The sequence below is a fragment of the Rhizomucor pusillus genome (assembly GCF_041956525.1).
Source record: "Rhizomucor pusillus strain CBS 183.67 unplaced genomic scaffold VTP01scaffold_6, whole genome shotgun sequence".
In the NCBI taxonomy this organism is placed as follows: domain Eukaryota; kingdom Fungi; phylum Mucoromycota; class Mucoromycetes; order Mucorales; family Lichtheimiaceae; genus Rhizomucor; species Rhizomucor pusillus.
The window spans coordinates 837995-864242 of NW_027192148.1; the positions used below are offsets into that span (position 1 = coordinate 837995).

General features: G+C 47.3%; 11 protein-coding genes across 11 annotated transcripts; 6 read left to right on the top strand and 5 right to left on the bottom strand.

Moving 5' to 3' along the window:
- Nucleotides 1–240: 240 nt before the first annotated feature.
- VTP01DRAFT_9251 (uncharacterized protein) lies at nt 241–1325 on the bottom strand (the record flags this gene model as incomplete). The annotated part of the gene is made up of 3 exons (XM_069388463.1): nt 241–661; nt 745–868; nt 941–1325. The coding sequence occupies 3 exons, from the start codon at nt 1323–1325 to the stop codon at nt 241–243; spliced, it is 930 nt and encodes a 309-aa protein (XP_069240757.1).
- Nucleotides 1326–1549: 224 nt separating this feature from the next.
- VTP01DRAFT_9252 (uncharacterized protein) lies at nt 1550–6384 on the bottom strand (the record flags this gene model as incomplete). Its single annotated transcript, XM_069388464.1, has 14 exons — nt 1550–1586; nt 1649–1839; nt 1903–2322; nt 2386–2512; nt 2577–2705; nt 2768–3711; nt 3766–3834; nt 3896–3994; nt 4057–4218; nt 4279–4335; nt 4418–5269; nt 5327–5389; nt 5460–6271; nt 6336–6384. 14 exons carry the CDS (start codon nt 6382–6384, stop codon nt 1550–1552), a joined length of 4011 nt encoding a protein of 1336 aa, XP_069240758.1.
- Nucleotides 6385–6598: 214 nt separating this feature from the next.
- Nucleotides 6599–8446, top strand: VTP01DRAFT_9253 (uncharacterized protein; the record flags this gene model as incomplete). Its single annotated transcript, XM_069388465.1, has 4 exons — nt 6599–6813; nt 6880–7703; nt 7773–8252; nt 8322–8446. The coding sequence occupies 4 exons, from the start codon at nt 6599–6601 to the stop codon at nt 8444–8446; spliced, it is 1644 nt and encodes a 547-aa protein (XP_069240759.1).
- A 278-nt stretch (nt 8447–8724) lies between these two features.
- On the top strand, nt 8725–9003 carry VTP01DRAFT_9254 (uncharacterized protein; the record flags this gene model as incomplete). Its single annotated transcript, XM_069388466.1, has 1 exon — nt 8725–9003. One exon carries the CDS (start codon nt 8725–8727, stop codon nt 9001–9003), a length of 279 nt encoding a protein of 92 aa, XP_069240760.1.
- Nucleotides 9004–9165: 162 nt separating this feature from the next.
- On the top strand, nt 9166–12116 carry VTP01DRAFT_9255 (uncharacterized protein; the record flags this gene model as incomplete). Its single annotated transcript, XM_069388467.1, has 2 exons — nt 9166–9527; nt 9590–12116. The coding sequence occupies 2 exons, from the start codon at nt 9166–9168 to the stop codon at nt 12114–12116; spliced, it is 2889 nt and encodes a 962-aa protein (XP_069240761.1).
- A 1586-nt stretch (nt 12117–13702) lies between these two features.
- On the top strand, nt 13703–15781 carry VTP01DRAFT_9256 (uncharacterized protein; the record flags this gene model as incomplete). Its single annotated transcript, XM_069388468.1, has 4 exons — nt 13703–13873; nt 13942–14279; nt 14410–15602; nt 15669–15781. The coding sequence occupies 4 exons, from the start codon at nt 13703–13705 to the stop codon at nt 15779–15781; spliced, it is 1815 nt and encodes a 604-aa protein (XP_069240762.1).
- A 994-nt stretch (nt 15782–16775) lies between these two features.
- Nucleotides 16776–18401, top strand: VTP01DRAFT_9257 (uncharacterized protein; the record flags this gene model as incomplete). Its single annotated transcript, XM_069388469.1, has 3 exons — nt 16776–16893; nt 17068–17085; nt 17146–18401. The coding sequence occupies 3 exons, from the start codon at nt 16776–16778 to the stop codon at nt 18399–18401; spliced, it is 1392 nt and encodes a 463-aa protein (XP_069240763.1).
- A 240-nt stretch (nt 18402–18641) lies between these two features.
- Nucleotides 18642–21051, bottom strand: VTP01DRAFT_9258 (uncharacterized protein; the record flags this gene model as incomplete). Its single annotated transcript, XM_069388470.1, has 3 exons — nt 18642–19654; nt 19800–20257; nt 20321–21051. 3 exons carry the CDS (start codon nt 21049–21051, stop codon nt 18642–18644), a joined length of 2202 nt encoding a protein of 733 aa, XP_069240764.1.
- A 219-nt stretch (nt 21052–21270) lies between these two features.
- Nucleotides 21271–21579, top strand: VTP01DRAFT_9259 (uncharacterized protein; the record flags this gene model as incomplete). Its single annotated transcript, XM_069388471.1, has 2 exons — nt 21271–21361; nt 21467–21579. 2 exons carry the CDS (start codon nt 21271–21273, stop codon nt 21577–21579), a joined length of 204 nt encoding a protein of 67 aa, XP_069240765.1.
- A 7-nt stretch (nt 21580–21586) lies between these two features.
- VTP01DRAFT_9260 (uncharacterized protein) lies at nt 21587–22525 on the bottom strand (the record flags this gene model as incomplete). Its single annotated transcript, XM_069388473.1, has 5 exons — nt 21587–21595; nt 21705–21875; nt 21955–22162; nt 22220–22338; nt 22523–22525. 5 exons carry the CDS (start codon nt 22523–22525, stop codon nt 21587–21589), a joined length of 510 nt encoding a protein of 169 aa, XP_069240766.1.
- Nucleotides 22526–24336: 1811 nt separating this feature from the next.
- Nucleotides 24337–24744, bottom strand: VTP01DRAFT_9261 (uncharacterized protein; the record flags this gene model as incomplete). Its single annotated transcript, XM_069388474.1, has 1 exon — nt 24337–24744. The coding sequence occupies one exon, from the start codon at nt 24742–24744 to the stop codon at nt 24337–24339; it is 408 nt and encodes a 135-aa protein (XP_069240767.1).
- Nucleotides 24745–26248: the final 1504 nt, after the last annotated feature.

The window sequence follows — 26248 nt, forward strand, 5'->3', positions numbered from 1 at the left end:
TGTCGTCGTCCTCCACTGCGACGGTGTAAAGTAAAAACAAGGGGATAAAGAAGAAATAACAAGGAAAGAAGAAAATAGTATAAAGATTTTCACATTTTCTGGTACCCTTTTTGGTGGGTGGTGGGATCTTACAGCGTGTACAACAGTTATTTGGAATTTTTAAAGTTGGGGCAAGTCTATTTTTGTGCAAAAAAACTCCTTTCACCAAGCAAGCATGCAATCATCAAAGCCTCGTTCTCTTCATCGCATCCAAGACGTGATCGCAAAACGCTCCCTTTTGGCGGGCAAGACGGCGTGGTCAACGACACCGCTCAGGAACAAGACAATTCTGCCTAGCAGAGGCTGGATGGTCCTGTCTGCTGCATCCACAATGCCGTTGCTTTCGGCTCTTCCAAATATCTTGAGCTCTCCGCCATCAGCCGATGTCCAGCCTGGGTTCATGTACAAAATCGCAGTGACTCGACGTTGCTGCGTATCGTCTGGATCATCTGTAGGAAAAGCGTCGCGATGACGCTCGTATCTTGCATTTTGCGGATGATAGTACGCTAATTGGTATTCGGATCGTCCATTGAGACGAATCATTTGTGCCAGATCGCGCTGCATGCGCTTGAAAAACTCCATAACTTTCTGCATGTTCGGAGAAAGTTTGCCATCCAGGAGCCTGGTAATGGTTATTAGCCTATCCTTGCTGTACTGGTGCTGCTGTGCTACGCTGCGCGGTCTCTGTGTCTGTGTAATACTTGCCATATAATGGAATCATCACGGGCACTCCCGTCCCGAAATGGATCATCGGGATCGTTTTTGGAAAGTTCACTTGCCTGGCAAAATTTACCGTTGGCCTGCAATTCCTTTGCTTCCTTGTGTGCACCTTGACATCAGCGACGGAAATGTTAGCCGCTCTGATGTGAGCCCCTTTTTTTATCCCATCCCTTTCCCAAACCTTTTACGATATCCAGCGGGATCAATCCGTCAATGGTGGTCCATCCGTGTCCGTATAAATCCTCAATGGCTTTACACGATAACATTTCAAGTTTCCACAGAGGGCACGTTGCTTGTGCTTCCGTCGTGTTCACTTCACGGTAAAATAACCGCTGGGCAATGTACAGCGGGTTCTCTTGTTGATCCAAATACTGCAACAGATCATTCTCGGCGATTTCCTCGACAACTTCTTCCACTTCTTCAAACTGATCGGGATCGTACTCATAGTCGGACGGCAGATCGCTCTTGTTGTCAGGGAACTCGGGGAGATCTTCCTTGTTGGAGGCAGCAGCTTTCAGAATGCGCGATTCAAGTGAATCGGCGGTGCCAGTGCTTTGCGTGGCCATTGTGTATACACGCGAGGAAGTGAAAAAAAAAACCGTCCGTGTCTCACTTTTCGGCATCAATTTTCATCGCGCTACACCCTTCTTCTCGCATAACAAGGAAAAAAATTGAAAAATGTAATTACGAGTAAAGATTAGTTAACAAGCAAAAAGATTATAAAATGACGAGAATATGCAGCGTTGTGAGTGTTAATGTTGGAAGTTTGTGTGTGTCTGTGTGTATTATGCTAGTTTTCCCTGTTGATAAAAATTTCATAGCAGAATCTAAATAGTTGCCATGGTTAATCGCGGTGTGACAGATGATCTTTTACTACCGTCACACTTACTCTGATAACTGCAGTTTGCTGCGGTGTCGATGTGCCATTTCTTCAATGAATTGTCTCCGGAGTATATATGGTCTGGTGTACGTGTCGGTTACTACGCGGCATGCCTGGTGCGCAGAGATGGCGGTGTTTCGCACCATGGCGCCCAGAGCGTGCCGGCTGACTACAATCCCATCTACAAGTGGCCCAAAGATCTGAGGAAACAAATAGGTTAGCAGCCGCTGCTGGCTTGAGTTTGTATAATTACGATTACTTGCCAATGTACTTTCATTCAATCGCTGGCTGGCAGCCACGCTTGTCGCCTGGTTACCAATGACGGGCACCAGGATGCGAATCCAGAACAATCCGTCTGCAGTGTTCTTGAGAGGGTTGATGAATATGTATACCATGGCTTTGGACTGCGGCGAGCCGCTGTTCTTTATCCGCTCCGCGAGGGATGTGTAATCTGCCAGATCTTCGATCCAAACAACGCAGACGTAGTCGTCTGAAGATACTTGTTGGTGGATCTTAGATATGGTGTCCATGGTACCCCACACACCGTCGTCGGCCGGAGGTAGTTGTAAAAAGTAAGGTACATTGACGAGGAACTCGGTGTTGCGATCAGAATAGTAAGGTGCTGTTTTGCAAATGCTCCGGTCCAGCTTGCCCTTGTAACCCGTATGCTCGGCAATGTCCACCTATAGAGTCACATCCTGTAAATACAGATATACATTTTGCCATGCTGTCGAAAAGGTTTTTACCGGCCATCCTAAGCAGTTGAGGAATTGCAGAAACTGAGAGCTAAGAGGCGGCGATGATTCCACCAATTCAGACCAAGAAGCTTGGCCTGAAAGGGCGTAGTAGGCTGTGACAGATATGCAATCGCGTCTATATCATATGCATATGATCAGTTTTATCCGAGAACAACAAACATCACTCTGTTACCGCTTACTCGTTTAACATGTCAAGGGTCTTCATCTCGGTAATTAGGGTATCCGTGTTCCGCAAAGGCGTAATACGCACGCGATTCTTTGGTAAAAATAAGCCAAGGTCAGAAAGCAACAGTCTGAATCCTCGAGCGCTATCGAATTCGTTAGCATTGTGAGAATCTTAATTGACAGCGCACACAAAATCCCCGCTTACAATTCATGGTTGATATTAGGACAAGTCGGCGCAACTGCAAACCGATCCAGCGGTTCTGATTGCATGGCCTTCAAATCTACGGTCTCTGCATCGTGCTCTTTATCTGCCAAAGATTTGACAAAATACCACTCCTCCCAGCTCTCAGAGCCTCGCTCCAGCAAATCGTCCACGGAAGGAATGGCTCCAACGTTTACCGGCACTGCTGTCGGTGCACAGTTGTGATCGTTGGTGTCCTGTTGGCTATCCCGTGCTTGCGTTGTAGTAGTGCTACTGGTAGCTATCGTCAATTCAGGGTTGGATGCGGGCTTCTGGTGCGGCAAGGACGGCCGCCTTGGGTCGCTGTATTTCGCCTCGAAGGACCAAATATATTTGCCCGTCGTGTCACGCATTATAGCAATCATCGCAGGAGCTTCCTCTTTTGATCCACCGCCGCTGTTGTCAATATCGAAAATAGCAAGAATCATACGTTTTTCGACCATGAAGTAACGAATATTCTCCTTTGAGTCAAGATCTTCCTCAACGTGCTTCGCGCTTGCACCAGTAACATCCCACGAAGGAAATTTGCCCAGCTGGTTGACAAACAGAGACATGGCATACTCGGCTGCCATGCGCACAGCCACTTCTTCGTTCTTGTGTGTTGTCGAATTGCTTCGACTTGCATTTCCCTGCTGCTGCGACGACGAAGAAGATGTATTTTTGTTTGCACGTGGTTGGAGTTGGAATAATTGTTTGGTAGGAGGAAAGGTCGTATCTCGTCTCTTTTTCTTCTCCACGTGGGCCTCTGCTCCACTTGCTTGCGCATCTCGGTCAGATATCATGATGCCCTTGCTCAATGTGGAGATAACCGCTTTGTAGCAATCCCTGTCATCGACTATCCATTGGCTAACGAGAATCCATTTGATCATGCAATCATACGCTTGGACAATTAAAGGATATGTTTGATTCTACAAGTATCTTTAGTGGGTCGTACATTATCAAATCAAAGTGCTTGTATTTACCAATTTTCCTGCCGCCATTAAAGCATCGACGTAGCGACACAGTGCAAGTACTAGCTCTCGTGCTACATTCTGCTTGACCAGTCTCGGTGCATGAATAAAAATTATCTGGCTGGAAGAAATTGATGCTTACCTTACTGTCTCGTTTTACATAATCATATAGATCAACAAAATCCATCAAAACATCAAAGGCAACGAGTGTAACGTCTGAAGGCATTTGCATAGTCAGAATCTATAATATTACATTTTTCAATTATAAACAAATCTTTGTAACCTATAAATCAAGATATTTACCTTCTCCTGGATGAGCTTGACTACGGTGCCTACGAGACCGGGGCAAAACGGAACATCCTCCACGACGTATACGTTTATCAAGTGGAGCAAATAGCGCATGTTGTACGAGGATGTCTCTGTTCTAAGAGACATGAGAATCAATTCCAGAATGTAAAATTTGAGCTATGTAAACGCATAAGTTAATCTTTGAATGCTGCGTAGTAGTTAGTGGTCTACACTCACGCATGTAAATGGTCTCTCAATGTTCTCGTGAGCCTGGTCGGCGTAAAGCACCCGGATCTGTTGAGAAGCATCAGTTAAGCAATCCTTTCATTAAGTGTATCGCGTGATCCTTCCACGCGGAAGAAGTGTAATCCCTCACCAACTGGGTCACAATTTGCTCTTGCTCACCCATAACAGACGCGTTATCGGCAGCGCACTGCATGTCCCAGTCCCATCCAGGCTTCAACTCCACCTTGTCAAAATGTTTTGGTAGACACATGATTGTGCTCACGACCTTTATAGCCGCGAGCCGGAGAGCATCGACAGCTACGTAGTCCTTGACTTCAATCTGCAGTTTCGGAAGAACAAGCTTGATAGCCGCGATGAAATCCGGTACAAGCATCCGGATACCTTCCAAATCGGTAACAAAGAGCTCAGTAGAATTCAGCAGGATGATTGGTAAACATGCGTCTGATTTAAGACCGACAACGAGAGATGCGTAAAACCGTTCAATGTATGTTCTTTCAAACTGTCTGAATCTCTGAGGCCGGCAAAAGATTTTGCACAACGTGCCGAAGGCTTCAGCGCAGCCGCGCTCGGTGGATGCATTCGTCTGCGGCGCCGTCGAGCACGCATCGAAAAGGTAGTTGCCAAACATGTTAAGAATAGTATTCCCATCCGGCGCAGTGACGGTTGCCTGATAGAGTTGTTGTGATCCGACATTGTTGAACAGGTCGACAAGCTGCCCAATGCACAGCATGGCAAGTGTAAAATTATGTGCTGGTAAATCGAGTGGATGCGGTAGCAGATAAAGAATGCGATGCCATGCGTAATATACAAAGTCAGGAGATAGATCGAGTTTTACATTGATGCCATTGACGGACAAGATCACCATATCACTTCCTTCACCTGGCCCATACAAGAGATTGAATACACGGTTCGTCAATGATACAGACGTGGCGCTCCATTGTTGTATAGCCTTGGGTCGATGCGTCCACCGCCTGAAGCATTCCTAGCAATTGTTCTCATTAGACCACCTGTTGACACGGATATATAGATCCCTATTTACCTTCAAGATATCCCACATGGCAACATCGCGAGTCCTCGATCTCAACCACAGCTCAAACAAGACCTAGTAGAAAAATTTCATGTGAGAATGGTGATATCTCCCATCTTTTTTGCGCGCGCGGGGCACGGCTTACTCGAAGCAAATGTTCACAGAGTTCATCGCTCATATTCGGTACACCAGTCATTCCCCATTCACCCACAGGTTCCTTCAGCAACGAGTCTGCAATGCCTAGCACTACTTTTAACAGCACCGTCCAAGTCTCCGTTGAAAGCTCCAAGGTACGCCCAGCCATCGCGAGTATTGTAAGCGTCTTTTTACAAAGTTCGATGTGGCGCTGCACGAGCGACGAGACCATATCCGCTCCAGCAGACATAGTCGATGATTGCGCTGATGCTGATGCTGATGTTGCTGCTGCACCTGCTATCGGCTGATTTGATAAAGATATATTGACAGGTACGTGATTTGCATGTGGATTGATAGGAAGCATTGACAAGTTGAAGCTGCTCGATCTGGTAGATGCACTCATTGGATAAGGTCCCTGATGTTGCTGCTGCTGATGCTGCTGCTGGCGCTGCGAAGTGGAGGACGGGTTCGGTACAGCCTGTGCCTGAGTAATACGTGGTTGGAAAAGCAGGGAGCATTGGTGGAATATAATCTGATAAAACTCCTGCTCTAACGCTTCATCCATGATAGCAACCGGTCGCATCTGAGGCTGGAACAACCACTGCGCGTATATGCTGATATCGCTGCTGGTAATATCCATATCCTCCAGAGGAAGACAGAAGCCTTGACCAAGTACTTCCATGTACCATTTTACGTGGGCTGTAGATCTGAACAAAGCTGGATCGGGCGGTCCTTTTCCAGGTGCTGGCTGCAAGTAGTTGGTGATTTCTGAAATGAGTACGCGGCGGATGGGCAGCGGTAATGGACCCAATATATTTGTTTCTAAGTGGTCAACAATGTCAGCTCTTTTTCTCCTGTGCCTCTTCTGAACAATAAAAATGCGTACGTGGGTCATGCGGCAGCAAGCCAAGCTGCGCTATCCAGTCCAGAAACATAAATGGGTCTTGCTGCTGTGCTTATTATTCTCGTTTGCTGCTTGCTGCTGCTCCGTGGGTTTGCAGGAGCGCTAGCAGTGGTGGAGTTTTGCCAAAGGCATGCCAGCGGCGATCCAGCGGAGTGTGAATCTGCATCGCGATGGTTAAATTCATCCGGAGCAGAACGAAAAAAAACGTCGGTGACCTTCTAGATTCTGTTAGTCCTTCTTTCCTCATGAGCAAACGAAGCAACTCGCTTACGCGCCAGGACACCGTAAACGTTTCGTCACCGGCTACTTCGGTTGGTTTACCTCCAACCCCAATCCCGGTGTTCGGAAACGAATCACCGGCGACAATATCACCCATGTCGACTGCGCTGGTATCGCCCTCGCAGATTCAGAAGCCTGTAATGCAGCGCAACGTGCCTCCCTTCCTCAATAAACTGTACAAGTAGGTTGTCGCTCTGTTCTTGCGTGAAAAGTCGCGGCATTTTTAAACTTTATCTTTTTTCTCTAGTATGGTATGCGACCCCGCTTCGAACGATCTTATTCGGTGGTCCGAGGACGGCACCTCTTTTGTGGTAACTCGGCAGCAGGAATTAGCCAACAAAGTTTTACCTAGATTCTTCAAACATGGCAACTTTTCATCATTTGTAAGGCAGCTGAACATGTATGGTTTTCACAAAGTCCCGCATCTGCAGCAAGGCGTGCTTCTTCCTGAAGGCGACGCAGAACAGCTCGAGTTTAGCAACCCAAATTTCCAGCGAGACCAGCCGGATTTGCTGCTGCTCGTTACTCGCAAAAAGGGCCGAGACCCGGATGAAAAGGAGCAGGGGAACGTTGATTTTCAGCATATCATGGATGAAATTACTGCGATCAAAAAGCATCAAATGAGCATCAGCACCGAGCTCAAGAATATCCAGCGAGACAACCAAGTCCTTTGGCAGGAAACTCTTGCTGCAAGGGAACGACATCAGCGACACCAAGAAACCATTGATAAAATCCTGCGCTTCCTTGCGTCGGTATTCTCTAATGATAAGAAAAGAACTGGTATTCCCAGAAAACGACGGCTGCTTATCGGCGATGCAGAAACGGACTACTCGCAGTATCCAGTGGATTCTGATGAGACAGATGAAGAGCAGCAGCGGCCAGCTAAAATAACTCGTTTGGGATCACTCGATCTCGGCGATGTCTTGAACGAAAATGAGACATTGAAGCAGCAGCAGCAGCCGTCATCTGCCGTTAACACAGCAACTGCGCCAGCACCACCACCGCCGCCAACTACCACTTTGGCACACGCTGACAATGCTGCAGCAGCTGCAACAGCATTCACTGCTCCAAGTAAGTAAAGTTTAAGGGGTTTGAAGCTAGCATGAATTTCGGAAAACTAAAAAACTGTCTGCGTGATAGCTGGCAATGAACCTTCAATGCCGACATTTGATTTTTCCTCACTCACGCAAGCTCAGCAAATGCAAGGCTTACAGCAGTTACTAAGCTTAGCACAGGACAATCCTAACATGCTATCACAACTGACTGGTTCTGACGCGTACGTTGGCGCAAACACAACAATTGCACCGATGGCAACGGCAACAACAACAACAACAACAGCCGCTAGCACTGCTGTGGTACCGGGGCTTGATCCTAGTCTTCTTAGGGGCGGGCTAGAACCGAGCACGAATTCAAAAGATACCCACCTGACGACCGCCCCGTCATTGGTTGACACGACAAAGAGCATAGAGTCAGCGATGAAGACAGCAGACAGTATCTCGCAAGATATTGATCAACTGGGCGTGGACATTGAGGCACTGGCACAGCAACTGGGCTTTGATCCTTCAAAGCACGATGAAGAACTAGACTACGTAGATCTAGATGCATTTTTGAACAATTATGGTAAGCGATAGAATCCATTTTGGGCAATGGACGGGATGAGTGGTCTGATTTTGTTGGCGCTCTAACTAGGTGGACAACCTTCCTCGGCACCGCCGTCACCGAACAACAACGAGGTAGCAGCCTTGGTTAGCACAGACGAAATCAGCAAATCCTCATCATCAACAACTCCTACTACCAGCGGAAAGACGAGCTAATAAGCATCATCCCTGCTGCTGCTCAGTATTATTTGTACAATAATCATTATCGCATTTTTTCGTTAACCCTGCTCCGTGTTCCCTTTTTCTTTTCTTCTCTTGCTTTTTTGCGAATAAATTTCGTGAACATTGCTGGCTGTCTATGTAAAAGCTTGCCGCCTCGGCAAAGCATATAGAAATTAAGGGGATGCTTCGCAGTTGCTGCTGCAGGGGGCGCCGCTCTTGCGTATAAATATAAGCGCAGAATTCCGGTTCTCTGCTTTCTTTCTTCTCTCCCAATGCTGCTGACCACTCTCGGTTCCAAGACGCTGGTAACATTGCTACTGCTCCTTCAATTTACTCTCGTATCTGCTCAAGGATGGTGCCAATGCACGCCTTCAAAAGCCAAACCTTCGCAAGAACTCGCGGATGCTGCTACTCGTGAATGCTGCAAAGAAGAAATAGGCACTGATGAAAACTGGCGGTGTATCCTGTCAGAAGAGAGTTTCAGTCAAAAGGTGGACGAGTATTCAGAATGTTGCATTGACAAGAAGCTAGATGTAGGATGCGTTGCGTAAAAACGTAATAAATCTTTTCAAGGGCTTGTCCCGGTTGCCGGATCGGAAGTTCCGGGGGAGAGAGTGAAAAATTGCTGCTGGCTTAAAAGTGTATTCTATGTGTGTGTGCCAGGGGTACTTTACTGGTTTGTGTTGCGTCTTGCGGCCGCTCTCTGACATACTATGCACCGATCGACTCTACGGGTAGCAGCGGCGTCCTTTACGCAGCTCTCACGTTCTCAATCGCACACGACATGTCGAGCACTGACGAGATCCAAGAACACAGCGGCAGCAACGCACGAGATCAAGCGTCTAATCAAGCCAAAGAGGAAACATGAGGTGGCACAGAAAGCAAAACATACAGCTAGCACCGTCACGACAATCGAGGGTACGACGTCTCCGGACATTGTTGATATCGTTCAAGAGACGCCGAAGGAAACAGATATCCTCGTGAACGACCCTGAAGCTGCAAAGTCATTGGAAACCACGAGCGTAGAATCTACTTTGCCGATATACCAATTAGGAGATTATATAGAGGCTTTTAGGTAAGGGAACTAAAGTTAACTGTGTAAAGGATATATTTTGCTTACTGAAGAGAGATGAGCAGCAATGGGCGATACAGCGGCGTTGTCGTCTCGCAAAAGAAGATCAGCGGTCGACGGCAGATACTCGGTATCATGTTAAGGAACGGCGATGTCAAGGAATTCTCGAGCGACAACGTTGCATTTGCAGTCCCTGGATTTTCAAAATTGCTCGACCTATCAGTGGAGTTCGACGCTGGTGCAGAAACGATGGAGCATCCACCAAAAGATAAATTCAAGCGTGCCATTTCCGATTACCAACGCACCATCTTTTTGAAAAAGGGTGCAGCGCTTCGTTCGTTAAGCAAGATGTACACGCATTTCCAGAATGAATCCGGCGAGGCTACCAAAGTGTCACTGGAAGAGTTGTCAAAATATGCATTCTCTACAGAAAACCCGACATACGAGCAGCTCCACGCCACTTTCGACTACGTCGTAGCAAATAATATTCACTTTATGCCTACAGCCAGCGTACGGATCACGCAAATGTGGATGCTGCGATCAGCAAAGGAAACGAAAAATATTACCCAGATTGTAGAATGGATCCGGTCGCGCAGTGCCGTGTACACAGGATTCCTTGAACGCGCACGAGCGCTTATTGAGTTTTACGAAGCACACGCAGATCCTCAACTGGGTACCTTGTCGCCGTCTGCGGTCGACACAGGCAAGATCTATGCCTCAAAATTAACCGAAAGTGACAAGATGTTTATCGACTTTATTGCTGACTGGATAAAGTCGCCCAAAGTCATTGTCGATCCACCGCATGCAGTGTTTGTACCGACGATACTCAAGGGACTCAAATGCTACGACGAGTTGTTCTTTGACACATCGCTCGCCATCAAGTTTCTCAGACAGATTGGCATGCTCAAACCGTGGGATAACGTGAGCTTGCTGCAGACAGCGAATGTGATGCAGGAATGGATATGGTCGGAGCGGTCTGCCAAGAATGACGAGCGAATGCAGCACTATGCTAAACTGTTTTTACAACGAGGAGGACAGCAAGATTCTGTGGATGGAATGCACGACCTTGACGAGTGTGATGCGATCCGTCATGATTTTGGTAACCTACCGGTGTACACCATCGATGATCCTTCTGCAAAAGAAATTGACGATGGCGTATCGATTGAGCGGATACCCGGGGGAGCGACCTGGTTGCATGTACACATTGCTGATCCGTCGGCTTATATACCACCAGGCCACGAGCTTGCAAACATTATGCAACAAAAAGTACAAACTCTCTACCTTCCCGAACAGCATTTCCCTATTCTTCCAAATGCTCTCTCTGCCGCAAAGTTTAGTTTGGGTGCAACGGCTCAGAAACTTGCTGACGGATCTCAGTATGCCATGACGTTTAGCGCACAAATTAACGACAGCGGCAATCTGACGGCGTGGAAAGTTCGCCCGAGTCTAGTGAGGAATGTACAGAAAATTTACTATGACGATCTTGACATATTGTACGACAAACACTCGATACCACGCGATGCAGCTGATCCGCTAGTTGACCTGACCAGATCATTCACACATCCTACCTCCATACCAACAATACACAGCGACAATCAGCATAGTAATAATCAGCAGCAACAACAGCATTCAACCGTAATTGACAACAATACTCTGCAAGACCTGCTCGACTTGTACCACATTACACAGAAACACTATCGATTCCGGCTGCAATGCGGTGCTGTTAACTTTGGGTTCCCAAGCCCAAATGTCTCCATTGATCCGAACCCGCTTCCATTACCTGCTTTTTCATTTACAGAGCCACAATACGCAGCCCATTTGCCTGCAATCCGTGTATCCCTCGACAAGAGCTCGACCTCTCCTGCGCGAAAGATGATCGCAGAAACAATGATTGTCGGTGGCCGTGTAGCGACGCATTACGCTAAGGAGCACGGTGTAGCGATGCCGTACCGAACACAAACGTGGCCGCAAAGTGTGACCCAGGACGAACTCGACATGCGTAACAAGATGCTTTCGCTGCGGGACATAAATGGCAAGATCAAGATTGCTGATATGATCCGGTATATGGAAGTGCTCCCGCCTGCAGCGCTGTCGACAGTACCGGGGCAGCCGCATGTACTGATGGGCATCCCGGACGGATACGCCAGAGTGACTTCGCCGCTGCGACGGTACATGGATATTGTGACGCACTGGCAGCTCAAGGCGCATTTGCTCGGCAAGCCCATGCCGTTCGATGTGGAAGCATTGAATCGGCTCGGGCCTAGAATCGAGGCTAGAGAGAAACTCATGTCTGGACTCGAGCGCAGAAGCGTCCAATTCTGGGTCGTTGAGCTTATACGACGGTTAATGGCCGAGAGCCACGGTCGCGACATGGAGTGGACATGCCTTGTGAGCCGAGAGAGCAAGAGTGGCCAATCAAAGCTCGGTGCAAGCATTGAGGTCGCCTCAGGGACCATATTGGAACTCGGAATCCGCGGACGGTTAGAAAATGTACCAAGCAACCTCCAAGTCGGACAGGTTGTCAAGGCGCGTATCCGGGAGGTCGATGCATCCATGCAAAGCATTGTTTTGGATTGCATCCACGTAGAATAATAAGCATTGCACTCTTTTTTCATTGTAATAATTCATTCGCACCCACAACATTGTAACATATAGAAACAAAAACTTTTTTATTGAAAAAAGAAATTGACATTCCCTGCTATGTATTTCCCGTCCGTCATTGTCGTCGTCGTCTGACTAATTACTAATGATTCGATAACGACAGCAGAGTTTCATCTAGAGATAAAGCTTTCCCCGCTGGGAGATCCACTTGATCTTGTCCAGCAATCCGATCAACCTATATGAACTGGTCCCACCACCGCCGATCGGTCCCGATCCCTTCCCATCCCATCCGCTGTCAAAATATTGATCGCGAGATCTGTGTCTGTCTGTCTGTGCAGGCAAAGTAGTACTACATACATGCATGCTGCAATTGCACGTCACATCAGTGTTCCTGTGAGGTATCTTTTAATGCTTTGCATCTAGAAGCATCGTATCCATGCAGATCTTGCAATGTCATCTATGCTTTAAGACATAGATGGATGACAAATCAAAAGCAGAAGCGCAGTTTTCGTTGTGTGAATTTAGCAGAACAACTAGTTAGCGAACAGTAGTTTCCGTCGTTTCTTTTTCGTCGGACAGCGAATAAAGTTTCCATTTATTCCCTATCCTGCAACTATCGCTTAGCAACAGGTGCGGATCCATATCAAATTCCTTTTTGCCATGCATATTCTAGATTTGCAGAAAAGCATTGCGGTGGACAAATATGAAAGCATAATTGACTGTGAATAAAGGGCGAAAGTGGAAGTTTTCACACCCTCATTCTTCTAGGTCGACCTTGGAGGAGGATGACGAGGCCACAATATTTTTTCATGGGAACAATGCCAAAACTAGTCTGGCGTCATTCCGTCAAGAGTGGGTGAGTGAGTGAGTGACACTTGTGATGATGTGCATGCGGAGTCAAAGTGGTGGTTGTGATGGGTGGGAGAGCCTTGAACGTGGCGGGAAGTGGGGTATGTTTCCTTCCCGTCCCGCTGTTCTGTGGTGCGGGGTGCGGGAGCGGCCCCACGTTTAACCAAAGTTTTTAGTCTTGCTGTCATGTACGAATCTTTAATTAGTTGAGAGTCAAGCAGAAAAGGGGGTTTGCAAAGACAACGTTGTTGTTATTTTTTTTTCTCAATGACGATGAGCATCATACACAATGTATTACCTTGCACAGCCTAACAACAATGGAAATATCGTGTTGGACGGATCGCCTCCTTTTTCCCGTCGCCGCATTATTATTTTCCCATGCGGGGCCGTTCTGTCTTCATAAGCCGAGAATCGGTGTAACTAAGCCTTGCATATATGCCGTCTTTGGCGGGATGGTGCGTGAAAAACCAGAAAACTCGTGTGCTACGTACATGTCTCAGAGTTGCAGCAGTGATGATGATGCTGTGTGTGGAAGACGATGGATTCAGTATAAATACCGGCCACATCGCTTTTTCCTTTTTTTCCTTCTTGTGCGATTGTTACTCTTTTCCTCTCTCTGTGAACCCCCTTACCCCGCATTTTTTGTGTGTATACACGGCTCTTTTCCTGTTCGTATAGACTTCTTCTTTTTCTTTCTCTCAGCAGCACTAGATTCCCCTCCTCCCTGAATGCGACGGATCACTTTTGGCATCCTGTGTGGTGCGGCTGCGGTCGTTGCTGCACAGCAGCAGCAGCAGCAATATCGCACATGCGACTCACCTATCTACTGCCCGGGTCCCTTGCTAGAGACCGTGCAGCTTGCACAATTGTATCCTGACTCCAAGACGTTTGTCGACAAGGTAAACAATAAAGCATTTAATTATTATTTTTTTCGCTCATAAAATTAATTTGAAACAAACATCAACAGCCGACATCTAAACCCCTTGACCAAGTCTTGGAAGCTTTCAATGCATTGGGCAAGAATGCATCCCGCGAGGCCATCCAAAAGTTCGTCGACGATAACTTTTTGCAAGAAGGCACCGAGGTCAAGCCCGTGAATCTGTCGATTTCTGCCGACCTGCCGTTGCTAGACAAGATCGACGACCTGACCTACCGAGGCTGGGCTCTGCAGATCCACAAGTACTGGGCCAAACTTACGTTTGAGTTTGATACGTCGGCGTTGTGTGACGGATGCGTCTCGAGCACTCTGCCGGTCTCAAAGCCATTTGTCGTGCCCGGCGGTCGGTTTAGAGAGTTTTACTATTGGTAAGCATTATCTCGGGAATTTGCCCAACATACATATGTACCCCTGGCTTTTGGCCCCCTAGAAATTATGCACAGACCACCACCATTTGCAATTGCTGCAAGCAAACTCACATTATTGCTTAATTTACAGGGACAGCTACTTTGTAATCCGTGGTCTGCTGCTGAGTGGATTGAACGAGCAAGCTAAGGACATGATCGACAACTTTTTAGAGTTTGTCGACACGTACGGTTTCATCCCGAACGGTGCGCGCATCTACTATTTAAACCGGTCCCAACCGCCTTTCCTGGTTGAAATGATCAAGGCATACTACAATGCAACCGGGGACGAAGATTACGTGAAGCAGGCTCTTCCAACACTTGACAAGGAGTATGAGTTTTGGATGAAGAACAAGACCGTCCAGGTTGACTGTGGTGGCAAGAACAAGAAAGCATACACATTGAACCGGTACCACGTGATCAACAATGCACCTCGTCCTGAATCCTACCTCGAGGATTACGAAACTGCATACGTCAACGTCAGCTTTACCGACAAGGAGATTGACCAGCTATTTGCAGACATTGCAGCGGGTGCAGAGAGCGGCTGGGATTACACATCGCGCTGGACCCGATACAAGGAACCGCTGCCGGAGGACCCAGGCGCGTACCACTTGTTACGCTCGCTCAACACCGACAACGTTGTGCCTGTTGATCTGAACGCGCTGCTCTGGAGCATGGAGTCTACTCTGGCGGAGTGGCATGCCAAGTTCAGCCACAACAAGAACAACCGCAAGGCAAAGTACTACAAGCGCCAAGCAGCCAAGCGTCTCGAAGCATTTGAAAAGGTGTTCTGGGACGAGGAAAACGTTGGATTTTACGACTACAACTTGACCAGCAATGCAAGAAACGTCGACTATACCCCAGCAGGTCTGTACCCGATCTGGCTAGGTGCTGTGCCGAACCGTATCAAGCGAAACCAGGAAATTCTGTCGCATCTCATGGATGAAACGCGCCATGCTTTGGAAATGTATCCCGGTATCCTCACAACTTCGTATTACAACACCACACTGCAGTGGGATCTGCCCAACGGATGGCCACCGCTTCAGTACATTGCTATCAATGCCATGTTGAACGTCGACAAGTGGTTCAAAGATCAGTCAAATTCGCTTCTCGATACAGCCCACGTCTTGGCTGAGCGATACCTTGCTTCGGCGTTCTGCTCCTGGTACAAGACCGGTGGATACATCCCCAATGTCTTGCAGCAACTTCCAAACCAGACAGATGTCGGCCACATGTTTGAAAAGTTTGACGTTGAGCAGATCGGCGATGCCGGATTTGGAGGTGAATGTAAGTGTAATGCGAAACGGATAATGTGATAAATGGTCCGAGATTGCTAAACTGATACGTTTGTAGATACCGTTCAAGCTGGATTTGGATGGACCAACGGCATCGCTCTCTGGTTGTTTGACACATTCGGTGGATTCAAAGCACCTGATTGCAACCAGACAGTGACGTATTCCTTGTGAAGGACCATCACTCACTTTTGTACTAAATCGCTACTACTACATTGCGTCGTACCAACTCCTTCTTTTTCCTTTTTTCTGATACTTCTTTTAACGCGCGCGCGTGTGTATGTGTGGGAAATGTTTTGATCTGCAGCAGCCACCAAAATGTGGCAGCACCCCTAGCCACTGCTGATCCCGTCAATAAGGAGGAGATGCAAGAAAAGGAAAAACCTAATTTCATCAGTGGCAAAATGTTACGTTTCGAGGAGGCTTTTTAGATCCGAAATAAAAAGCCATGACTATCCGTACGAGATGTGGGAAGCTTTGCAAACTGAGGCTGATATTTACTAAGCATAGCTCCAGGTCTCATCATCCGCGGATAGGATATGGAGACACGAACGTAAAAAATGCATCCTCATTAAACTCTCAAATTGTCAGCGTGGTTGTCCGGTTTCTGAGCTTATCGATTGACAACATACGACGATACATGCAGGTCAGTGCAGATGAAGCAGAGTATATTTCTATCGTCTGTGGTAACGGATAGAGTCAAGGAACATGATAGAAGTGGTGGTGCTGGTGAGTTACCCGGAGGGACTTATTGACACCCATGATCATATGAGAATTCAGGTAACATCAGCAAATAACTTTGGCGCTAAAATTTTCAGTTCATTATCCGTTTGTGGCATTTCGCAAATAAAGATAATTATTACTACACGACTTTAAGCCAGCGCCGAGACTTATGCTTCAACGTTAACGTTGCGGTGAGTAATGAAGAAGGGCATAAAAAGATGCAACGTGGGATGGATCGTGATCTTTTTTAATATAACTTTGATTCGTTCCTTTTCGCCCCTTGCTGATTGTCCAGCAGCAGCTGGGTATGTGCGCCAGCCTGCTGTGGTTGCACAGAAATCAATCTCTGTACTCTGGTTAATGTTGCACGAGAAAATCAAACAGTAAATGCACTCGAACCTTTTCTCGTACCTTTGTCCTCCTTCCTGCCCTTGCTACCAGACTGATGACCTTTACTCATCAGCAACGTATACACCGGTTACGAATGAAACCGAGACAAGCGACGACGACATTGTTGGTTCCGGTATTACTTGCATGCGCGCCTGCCGCGTTCGTTTCATGCGGTAAGCAACTACAGCAGCAAAAGCTATCAAGCAACACCCGCAGCTAAAGAAAATATATTATCTTTTCCCTTTGTATCCAATCATTTGCTGACGGATGGTAAGATCTTGTACATGCTTTGATAAAGGAATCACTCAACTAACAAAGTCGCGTTGCTACCAGGAACGATTTATTAGCCATTACATCCGCTTCTGGTAAATACTCAAAGACACCCTCGCCTAGATTCACTCCGTTGCTAATGCGGTAACAAACAGCATCGTCGACTACTCCTGCAAGTCAAAGTATCGTTGATGGATCGACCATGATCGTATCAGGGACACGCACATTTACAGGCGGATTGACAGACGTCAATTTGTCTGGCTTGTTTGGATCAACGCCCACATCGTCGTCGTCGTCCGACCAGCAACCCACAGTTATCCTCACTACTCCCTCACCACCATCGTCATCGCAGCCATCGTCATCACAGTCACCGGCGTCTCAACGAGACGAGGCCGACGGGCCTATCAACCAGAGTGCACTGATAGGCATCATTGTGGGCGGCATCGTCGGTCTCATTTGTATCACCGGCCTGTGTGTATTTTTAGTGGGTCGATGGAGGAAGCCCAAAAAGTTCGACCGCGGCCGTGGCATTACTGCAAGTTGGTTCAATGAGCACCGTCGCACCAAGACACCTTCCGTTCTGCCAGCCGGTGACGATAACGATTGGGATATCGTTAACAGCAATAACAAAAAGACCACAATGCTTGAACCTTCTTATTACCACTACAACAACAATAACAATAATCAGCAACAGCAGCAGCAGCAGCGTAGCAACAATCGCAATAATTACAACAACACCGAGTTACACTTGTACTATCCGGACGCCCCTTCGCCCGAAGTTCTTCCGCCTTCCGAGACCACAACGGCAGCGCTCGATGCCATGTACAACATCAAGCAGTACAATACAAAGCAGCAGCGAGAGCCGACAAAAGGCCGAGCAAGCGCAGCATCCAGCGGTGCCCGGTTATCAAAGTACAATTACTTGGCCCAGGCATTCAACCAAATGCGTGCGTCGTACAACATGCAGGCAGATCAACAACAACAACAACAACAACAACAACAACAACAACAACAACGGCAACAATACACTTCCTACGCTGCTGCTGCACCTGCTGCACCACCGCCCGCTGCTCACGCCGCAAACACGCTTAACCAACAACAACAATTCCAGCATCGCAGCAACGACAACGAAAAGGCACAACAAGACTTTGTGAACTCCAACGATGATGACAGCTACGTGTTACCGACTAACCTGAACCCACCGCCGCGGATTACCGTATCGCCTAGCAACAGCGACGGGCAAGACAAAAATACTGGCCTCCAGCAGGCGTCTTCTAGCATGAACGGGTATCGAGAAAGCCTGGTATCAGACGTCAGCCAGTACAGCACTTTTGCGCCAGCGGCGGAAGCAGCAGCACTGGCACCAGCTACAGCGCAGTCTCCACCGAAATCCCACTATGGATACTTTTAAGAAAGCGAAAGAAGAAGAACGATCCGCTTTCTCTTTCTGTTAATTAATTTATATACATATATACAACATGCTCCCCTTTTTGTAAACACGTAATATTACAAAGCCCATATATACGAAACCCACCCACCCCCGTTCTTCCATATATACAGCACCCGCTACTCACACATCCACTCATATATACACACGCTCCCCATACCTTTTTTATTTTTGGTTAACTTTATTTACTGTTGTGTCTAGAACTTAGAAAAAGTAAAATTTGTCTGTACGATATACAATGCAATCGGATTCCCGAACTAGCGAGATGGGTATACTGTGTCGGCCTTCGACTTGATTAAATGCGCATGCAGGGCTTTGCAGTAAATCCTGCATGCTTGGTACGCGGCATGAGATACAGGTATCAGACTGCTGTGTGTCCATGATCGCCTTGAGGTTGCCAAACCAGACTGAGAGCCCGCTCAGATTGGTTCCGGTCAGCGTTAGGAGCTGCTGCTGCTGCGGCAAGGACGTTGCCATATGTGTAATTACAGGGAAAGGTGTGACGAATGTACCGGGAGTGGACGGCGGTGCCCAGAACGAGTAGATGGAGCAGTCTGTCCCGATGACGGTCCACATGGCTGTATCGGATACATCCTGGCTCCACGACGCACCGGCTTTGCTTGCACCGCCTGCGCCATCGACCGGTTTGCGCTCGCTCGTGGCCTCGTACGTTCCTACTTGGTCGGCTGTGCATGAGAGGAAGCTTGGAACTGTCTTTTCTTCGCCGTGCTCAGGCACAATTTCAAACGCTATGCGGTGGAGCTGCGAGACTGGGTCGCCAAGCGCCTCGTCGTGTGGCAAACCCTCGCCTCCAAGCACCCTCGAACCCTTGTCGACACGTCGGATCACCATCACGGGGCTTGTGAGTCCTGTTGCGATGCACTGCAAGATCACGCGCTGGTTGTAATGGATAACTTGGAGGTTGGATCCCATGGGTCGGGCGGATTCTGGTGGCGGGGGATAGTATGGATTGTGCGGATGGCGGAGGGGTAGGTGCTGGCTTGCTGCTGGAGGCTGGTTGGGGTCACTGCTGGTGGTGGTGGCGGTGGCTGCATCCTGTTTCACCACCCAAATAACGAAAGGGTCCCAGGATCCAGGCCGTGTCACAAAGCTATGGTTCTCTTGGTTGCTGTAGCTGACTCCGAGATACTTTGTAGATACGGTTTGAGATCGAATGCGGTTGAACAGCGCTATCGTTGAACCGTGATGGATATAGACTAGCAGATGTGGTACAAATAATGTATAAGCTTTCTTTCATTCTTTGTCCCTCGTCATCATTTGTTTCCTCCTCTTCCAAATCCTCGATTGATTGCAGACAAGAAAAGGAAAAGGAGGAGAATATGGACATGTATTAATACTTACGGTCCATATGCTTTGCACTGCTCTGTTTCTTTTTGCTGGGCTTGCTGATGACCTTGATGTGCTTGCTGGGAAAAGTTCCCAGGCGATGATTGTCGAGCTGGATATCAATCATGACTGAAACCTGCTTTCGTTTCTCCGCAGCGTCGTTGATGTGGAGATGCTTTGCAATGCATCTGCCGTAAACAGCGCCAGGGTCGGAAATGGCAGTGGAGGAGCTAGCTTGGGCGCGAGTGGCAGCATCGTACCACTCCAATGTGCCAGGAACGACCTCGTTGTTGGTTGACATGCGGATGCTCAGCGATGGAGGAGTCATTCTGATCCGAGAAATCGGTTTGTGGTGTATGAAAATGCCGTCATCCTTGCCATCGTCGTCGTTGCTATCTTTACCGCTTCCGTATTGCTGCTGAGTCCACCAGGGTGTGCCCAGCAGAAGCGTCACCGGAGGAGGGCTCAAAAATCTGTGGGGTCCACCAATGAGAAAATCGAAAAAATTCGCACGGTCGAGATATCTCAAACTTTACCTTTTTTCGCTGCCGTAACTCTTCTGTGCAACCTTACCCGTCATTATCCAGACGGTGCGTTCACCCGACAAGGTTGCCGACGCCGATGCTTCGGTGATTGGATACAGCTTGCAAGGCGGCCGGCTCAGGTACTGCTCCATAGCCATAGTGATAGTCAGCTTGGAGAGGTCAATGGGGAGGAGAGGAGGAGGTGGAGAGTGCGAAGATGACAGTGATGTGGAAAGTGAGGAGGATTCAGTGGGCGATGACGCGACAAGTGGTGGAGATATCGAGATTTCTGATGATGATGATGGTGGTTGTTCTGCAGGTGGTTGCTGGTGGTCCAGTCCCTCTGATGCTAGCAGCAGCCAGTCTGAAGCCAGCCACCCGTTATCGCCGTGGTCAAAGATGACCGACGACGGTGGTGCTGCAAATGATGCGAGTGAAAGCGGATCGCCGGCAGCGGCAGTACCACTAGCGGTGGCGGCGTTATCAAACAGCTGCGCAGCTGCCACGTCGCCCGTTGATAAGCAATTATCGCCTTGCCCATTTTGATTCTGCGCGTCAAACAGGATCTGTGTAAGATCCAGCGTGCCACAGTCTTGCCCGACGAGATCGTTCATAAAGTTGATAAAGTCGTCCGGACAGAACACGTCTTGAGGATCCACGGTCTCATCGTGCTTTCTCTTTCTTGGGGTTGCAGTAGTGCTGTTGTTGTTGGCAGTTGGGGACACAAGCTCAACCATAGACATTGACAAAAAAGGAGGAGGGAGGAGAATGACAGAGAGATGTAGAAAGAGGAAGAGAAAGAGAGAAAAGAGAAAGGAAGAGAACCTTAGTAGATAGATAAAAAGAGAAGACGCAGAGATAGAGTAAAGTTACGCCCCAAAATAAGAAAGTTTCGGCCTTCTGGACACTCTCAATGCTAAAATCCCTCGTGACACGTATCAGGTGATCCGCCCGCCGTCGTCATGGAACATTTTTTTGGCGGGTGTGCCAAACCTGCATCTCAACCACCCATTCGTTGCGACAATATTGACCCCGTGGGAAACCTGGGGCCTCGTGGAAACTAGAAAACCAACGAAATTGCATGGAGTATCAAGCACGCATGGAACACATACACATATAGATAAAAGGATAATAGTTTTATTTTTTGTGGGGACAAAGTTTGGATTCATTCCGCGGCTGTTTGTTTCAACACACCAGTCACCTGGATCGGGCTGCTTCTATACAAAACATGGATGGACCAATTGTATTGTTTTCAAGCGCCTTCGGTATAACCGCAATTCAAGCAAACTGCAGGAGCAAAAGGAGGTTGGAGGTAATTTATCAGTTTTATCAATCACTACCCATTGATAGAGAGAGGGAGAGCATCCCTCTCGCTCCTTCCCTCCTTTTCCCTTACCTGTGCCAAGTAACTTTCGGCCACCGTTCTTGCTCTAGTGTTGACACTTAATTTCATTTCCGAGATTTCCTTGTCAACTTCCTCCATGAAATGAACAATAAAATCGACGAGTTTGTGTTTGTACATTTGTTCGGTGTGAGCGTTGGTAATCAGGAAGGAAATATCGTAACCCTAGCAACCAAGCATCACGTCATTGTCATCAGCAAGAGAGCGCGCGCGACGGGAAAAAAAGACAAACGGTAACACTCACATTCACTGGTTTCCTACGCAGGATCACAAAGTTTTCTGCGCGAAGCATCAAGAACCGCGAAAACTTGTGGCACAAGATGCGTTCAAGGTCATCTGCTTGCTTGACCTTGATGCTTACTCGCACCGAGTTGACCGACGGTTCAATAAGCACCTTTTCGTTCTCGTTGCGGCTGATAACCAAAGGATTTAACAAGACTTCCTTGGATTTCCTGCAAAGCTAGGTTACATCTCTCTGTTTGGTTTCGTGGTCAAGAAGAAGCACTTGCCCTGATTCAACTTCTGGTACATTGTGTCGCTCGGCAACTTCAGATGCAAAGTTGTCCAAACACAACGCAGCCGTTAAAGTAGAGCGCACGGCTGTAAGGTACGGTCGAAGTGTGTTGGACTGTCATCATTACGTCGGGATGAGCTCGTCTGGTTCGTTCGTTTGCACATTCCACCACCATCCCAAGCTAACCCTCCCGTGAGCGTACACGAGTTTTTCATTTACATCCACGCGCACTGCATATCCCCTTGAGCCGGCATTGCAGTAGAATTTCTGCAGTTTCCCTCCCGGAATGCTTACTTACCATATGGGATATATTCAAGGTAACGGGGTCCGATTAAGAGAACGAACTTCTCCGTTGATATGTGAATATAAGTGGGTACTAATCGGGAAAAGTGTCCATTAATGGACACACTTTGAGCCCACATATCTCCCCAATGAAAATCATCTGTACACCGCTTTTTAACATATGTACTCCTCTTTGACATCTGAACAAGATCAGAATTAATTTGAGATTGATACTATGAGTAGTTTTGGAAATACGGACGATTAAGTTGGCTAGTCCGCGGGGTTTCTCGAAGTGTCCATTAATGGACAGTAAGTAAACTGTAGTTTATGCATTTATTCCTCATCATCCAGAATACATGAAACCTTCGACAGTTATAGTTTCATTGGTCTAGTTTAATGATATGAAATGAAAAATAAGATCTATATAATCATATATGGACCCATACGTTCATTACAAATTACCGTCTCGGGGCCGCAAATTCGAAGTATCGATCTATGGTGACAACCCCTCTCGAGGCGAGGGTCCATTATGAAGTGGCCTTTGTCATTTGCAACACACTAATCTTCAGACGGCTATGAAGCCGCTCATTGGCTTTGAGAGAAGGTTGGAGGTGTTTATTGGCCAGAAAAGTACATTTGAAACGTGTCCATTAATGGACACTGTGTCCACAGATGGACATCTTCGATTAGTACTCATTAATAGTAATAAGGACATCCACAATTCTAATCATTAGGCTTGCTTACTTAAGCCTTTCTGTCCAAAATCGTCGCCAAAAAAGATGTAAATATTCTCCACTGAGATGAACTAGAGACAATGACAAGCGAAACAGGTATATAGCAAGTTCGCGCTGCTTTCCTCTTGGAAAATTGAGTTTACTGTATTCGCAAACTTCACTAGAGCTCAAATACTTACATATATGTGCTTCATCGAAATTCTACCGGTCTTTCACCTGATAGTGATTCAGATTTCGCAATGCGGAAAATGTTTCTAGCTGCATTGCGATCTCGGTTCCAGACGACGTGACAATTGTCGCAAACAAGTACAACGTGAAAGACTCTACTATCGATGGTCCTGAGGTTGCTGCCTTTTAGGGTACCTCAATTCTTCTATCTTTCTTCTTGTGTTCTTATAACCAGTAACTGCTGCACATTCGCTAGAAGATCATTCGCGATACTGATGGGATCTGCTGCATCGGCTTCCATGACTTGAGGCCAGATGCCAGGGTCGACACCCATAATGAAAATAATGATGCAAGTCGTCTTTGTCGAAGTCTTCCATCTCCAGCTCAGGGAAGAGGTCGTCCCCCTCCCTCTCCCTTTTAGCAAATATACAAAATCTAGGCCATGGCCATCGGTCCGAATTGCATTGGTGAACTTGACGCTGCTATTTTTCTTTAGATTCCTTTGACGGACCTAGCTAAAATCGAAGATTTCCTCGAATTGCCTCGTTGCAGCTGGATGTTTATCACGCCCTTCTAATAGCTGCAGGCAGCATTCCAGCAGCAGTAAGATGCGGGCCCAAAGCAGGAAACTCCAGACGCATTATCAGCGGAGATGCTGGCCCGTAGCTCACGTAACCTGGATCCAGCATCGGGATACAGACAGCCCAGCCAAACGGTGTGGTCAGCTACTCCTGCTTGTAGACACCTCCGAGAATGCGCGATCTCGGCCCTTGCGCGAATGATTTCCTCGTGTAAGTACTGCAGAGTATCCTCCTCCAACCCTCGAGACGAAAATTCTGCAGTGGGGTCATTTACAGAACATGTTATCTGCCACGCAATGTTGTTCCGCTTTTTGCTAGTTAGTCCCAACGGACGTAATACTGGTAGACTAGAGACGCTGGCGACGATAGTGCTGATCGAAGACAGCCGAGGACGACCAATTTCCCTGGACGGACAGGAGCGGTTTCAAATCCGTGGATTTCTTGACAATGCCACGTAACCAAGCCGAGATGGTGGTAAGTTCGAGAGGATCCGCTGGATTACGGCTCTTAACGAAAAACTGTTGGCAAGGTCGAGTCTGGGCAGCGGGATGGTCGCGTAATGCCTCGAAAGCCGTAACTGGACATGAAGAACTATTGCTACCATGCGGGTGGATACGGACTGATTTAAGAATTTGTCTACCGTCTCGGCGTTCTTTTGGCGAGCTGATTATATGCTTTAGTCTGCGTTGTGAATCCACCGAGCTAGCTTGCAAGTCAATGCGATGGAGGTCCGATGGGCGCAAGAAAGCAGCCATGGCGACGAGGAATGCCGCGAGGCTGTACGAGATGACGGGATAGACTGCAAGTGTTGTAAGCTGGGTCGCGTGAAATGAGCGACGTGTATTTTAGTTTTCTGAGCTGTGATTCATTATTATATAGGTTAAATCGAGAAAAGATGATATTTGAAGTAGGGTTACGCTTACTTCTCTGAGGACAAAATATGGGTTGAATCAGAAAAAGGTTAAAAGAAGAAAAAGAAAGGATGGGTGACACATGGTTTATATAAACAGACAATCACTAGGGAGACATTGTTTTGCGCTATGCTCTTACTGATTTTGCGCCAATAACAGCCTACTTTGCGCCTGGCCAGAGGGAACTTTGCGTTGGTCAAGAAATACTGTAAACAAATAGAGATAAAATGGTCATCGCCGGATACATCTTTATAAGAAGCGTCCCCAGCTTTGCGCTTAGAAATGCATTTGGAGCCTTTTAGAAAACGCTTCTAGGAGAGGCCATTGGCTCAATTTGAGCATAACAATCTGAGATGTTGACCACTACGGTTTATCAAATAGGAATCACCCTTTAGCTTCGTACTGCGTTCAGTTCTGTGCAATTTTGCAATAATGTTTTACCATCAACGTCCAGGGTATTTATGCATATACTGTATGTATCGCTTTATGATAAAGCTGTATAATGTCCATCAAGAGGTGCGTACACTGTATTAAATGTAACTTCTCAATTCTTTCTAAGTACCATTAACCTTATTTGACGGTCGTATGCCCTTCACGAGCCAACATGCCACCTCTGTGTGCTGATCAGATATGGCTCATACATCTATGTCTATATTGTTTTCATTTCAAAGGTACATATGTCCGAGCATGATTACAACAGGCTCTTATCCAAGCAGAGACGACGGGAAATGCCGGGGAAGACGGTTGTTTCACTCTTTATCTGCATGAGAAACAGCTGCAAAACATTCATATTGTTAAAAAAGACAGTTGCAGATTATGACAAGTTCAAGCAGAACGAAGAAAAAGAGACGAAAAACATGAACAAGTGAACTGATTTTTTTAAATATAGGAGAGGTAAGAAAGTAGAAGGCTACTTGTACGTTAAAGCCAATGGCTTATCAATTCTTGTACTATATGCGACCTGGGGTCTCCTCTTGCGCTGGCTCTGCTTGCACGCTCGCACGAATATCGCCAGCGTAAGTCGTCAAACTTCAGTAGATTACAGTGGTCCAACGTTAATTCGATTTCTGTAGGCGCAAAATATAGCCAACTAAAAGCGCAAAAGGATTTTCCAGACCGCGCAAATATTTCCTCAAAATCCAGTATAGCACTGTATCGCGCGGAGGGGTTGAACATTTAGAGTTGCGAATAAAGTGTCTAAATCGTTGGACGATCGCACCGTATCTGGGTCGACGTGGAAATGCAGAACTGCGGATCGGAAAACAATGAATGGTGTGTGATACTATAGTTTCGCTGCCTGTAGATAGCTGGGGAAGCTGATAAGATTTGCGGTTGGGAATCTGTTTAT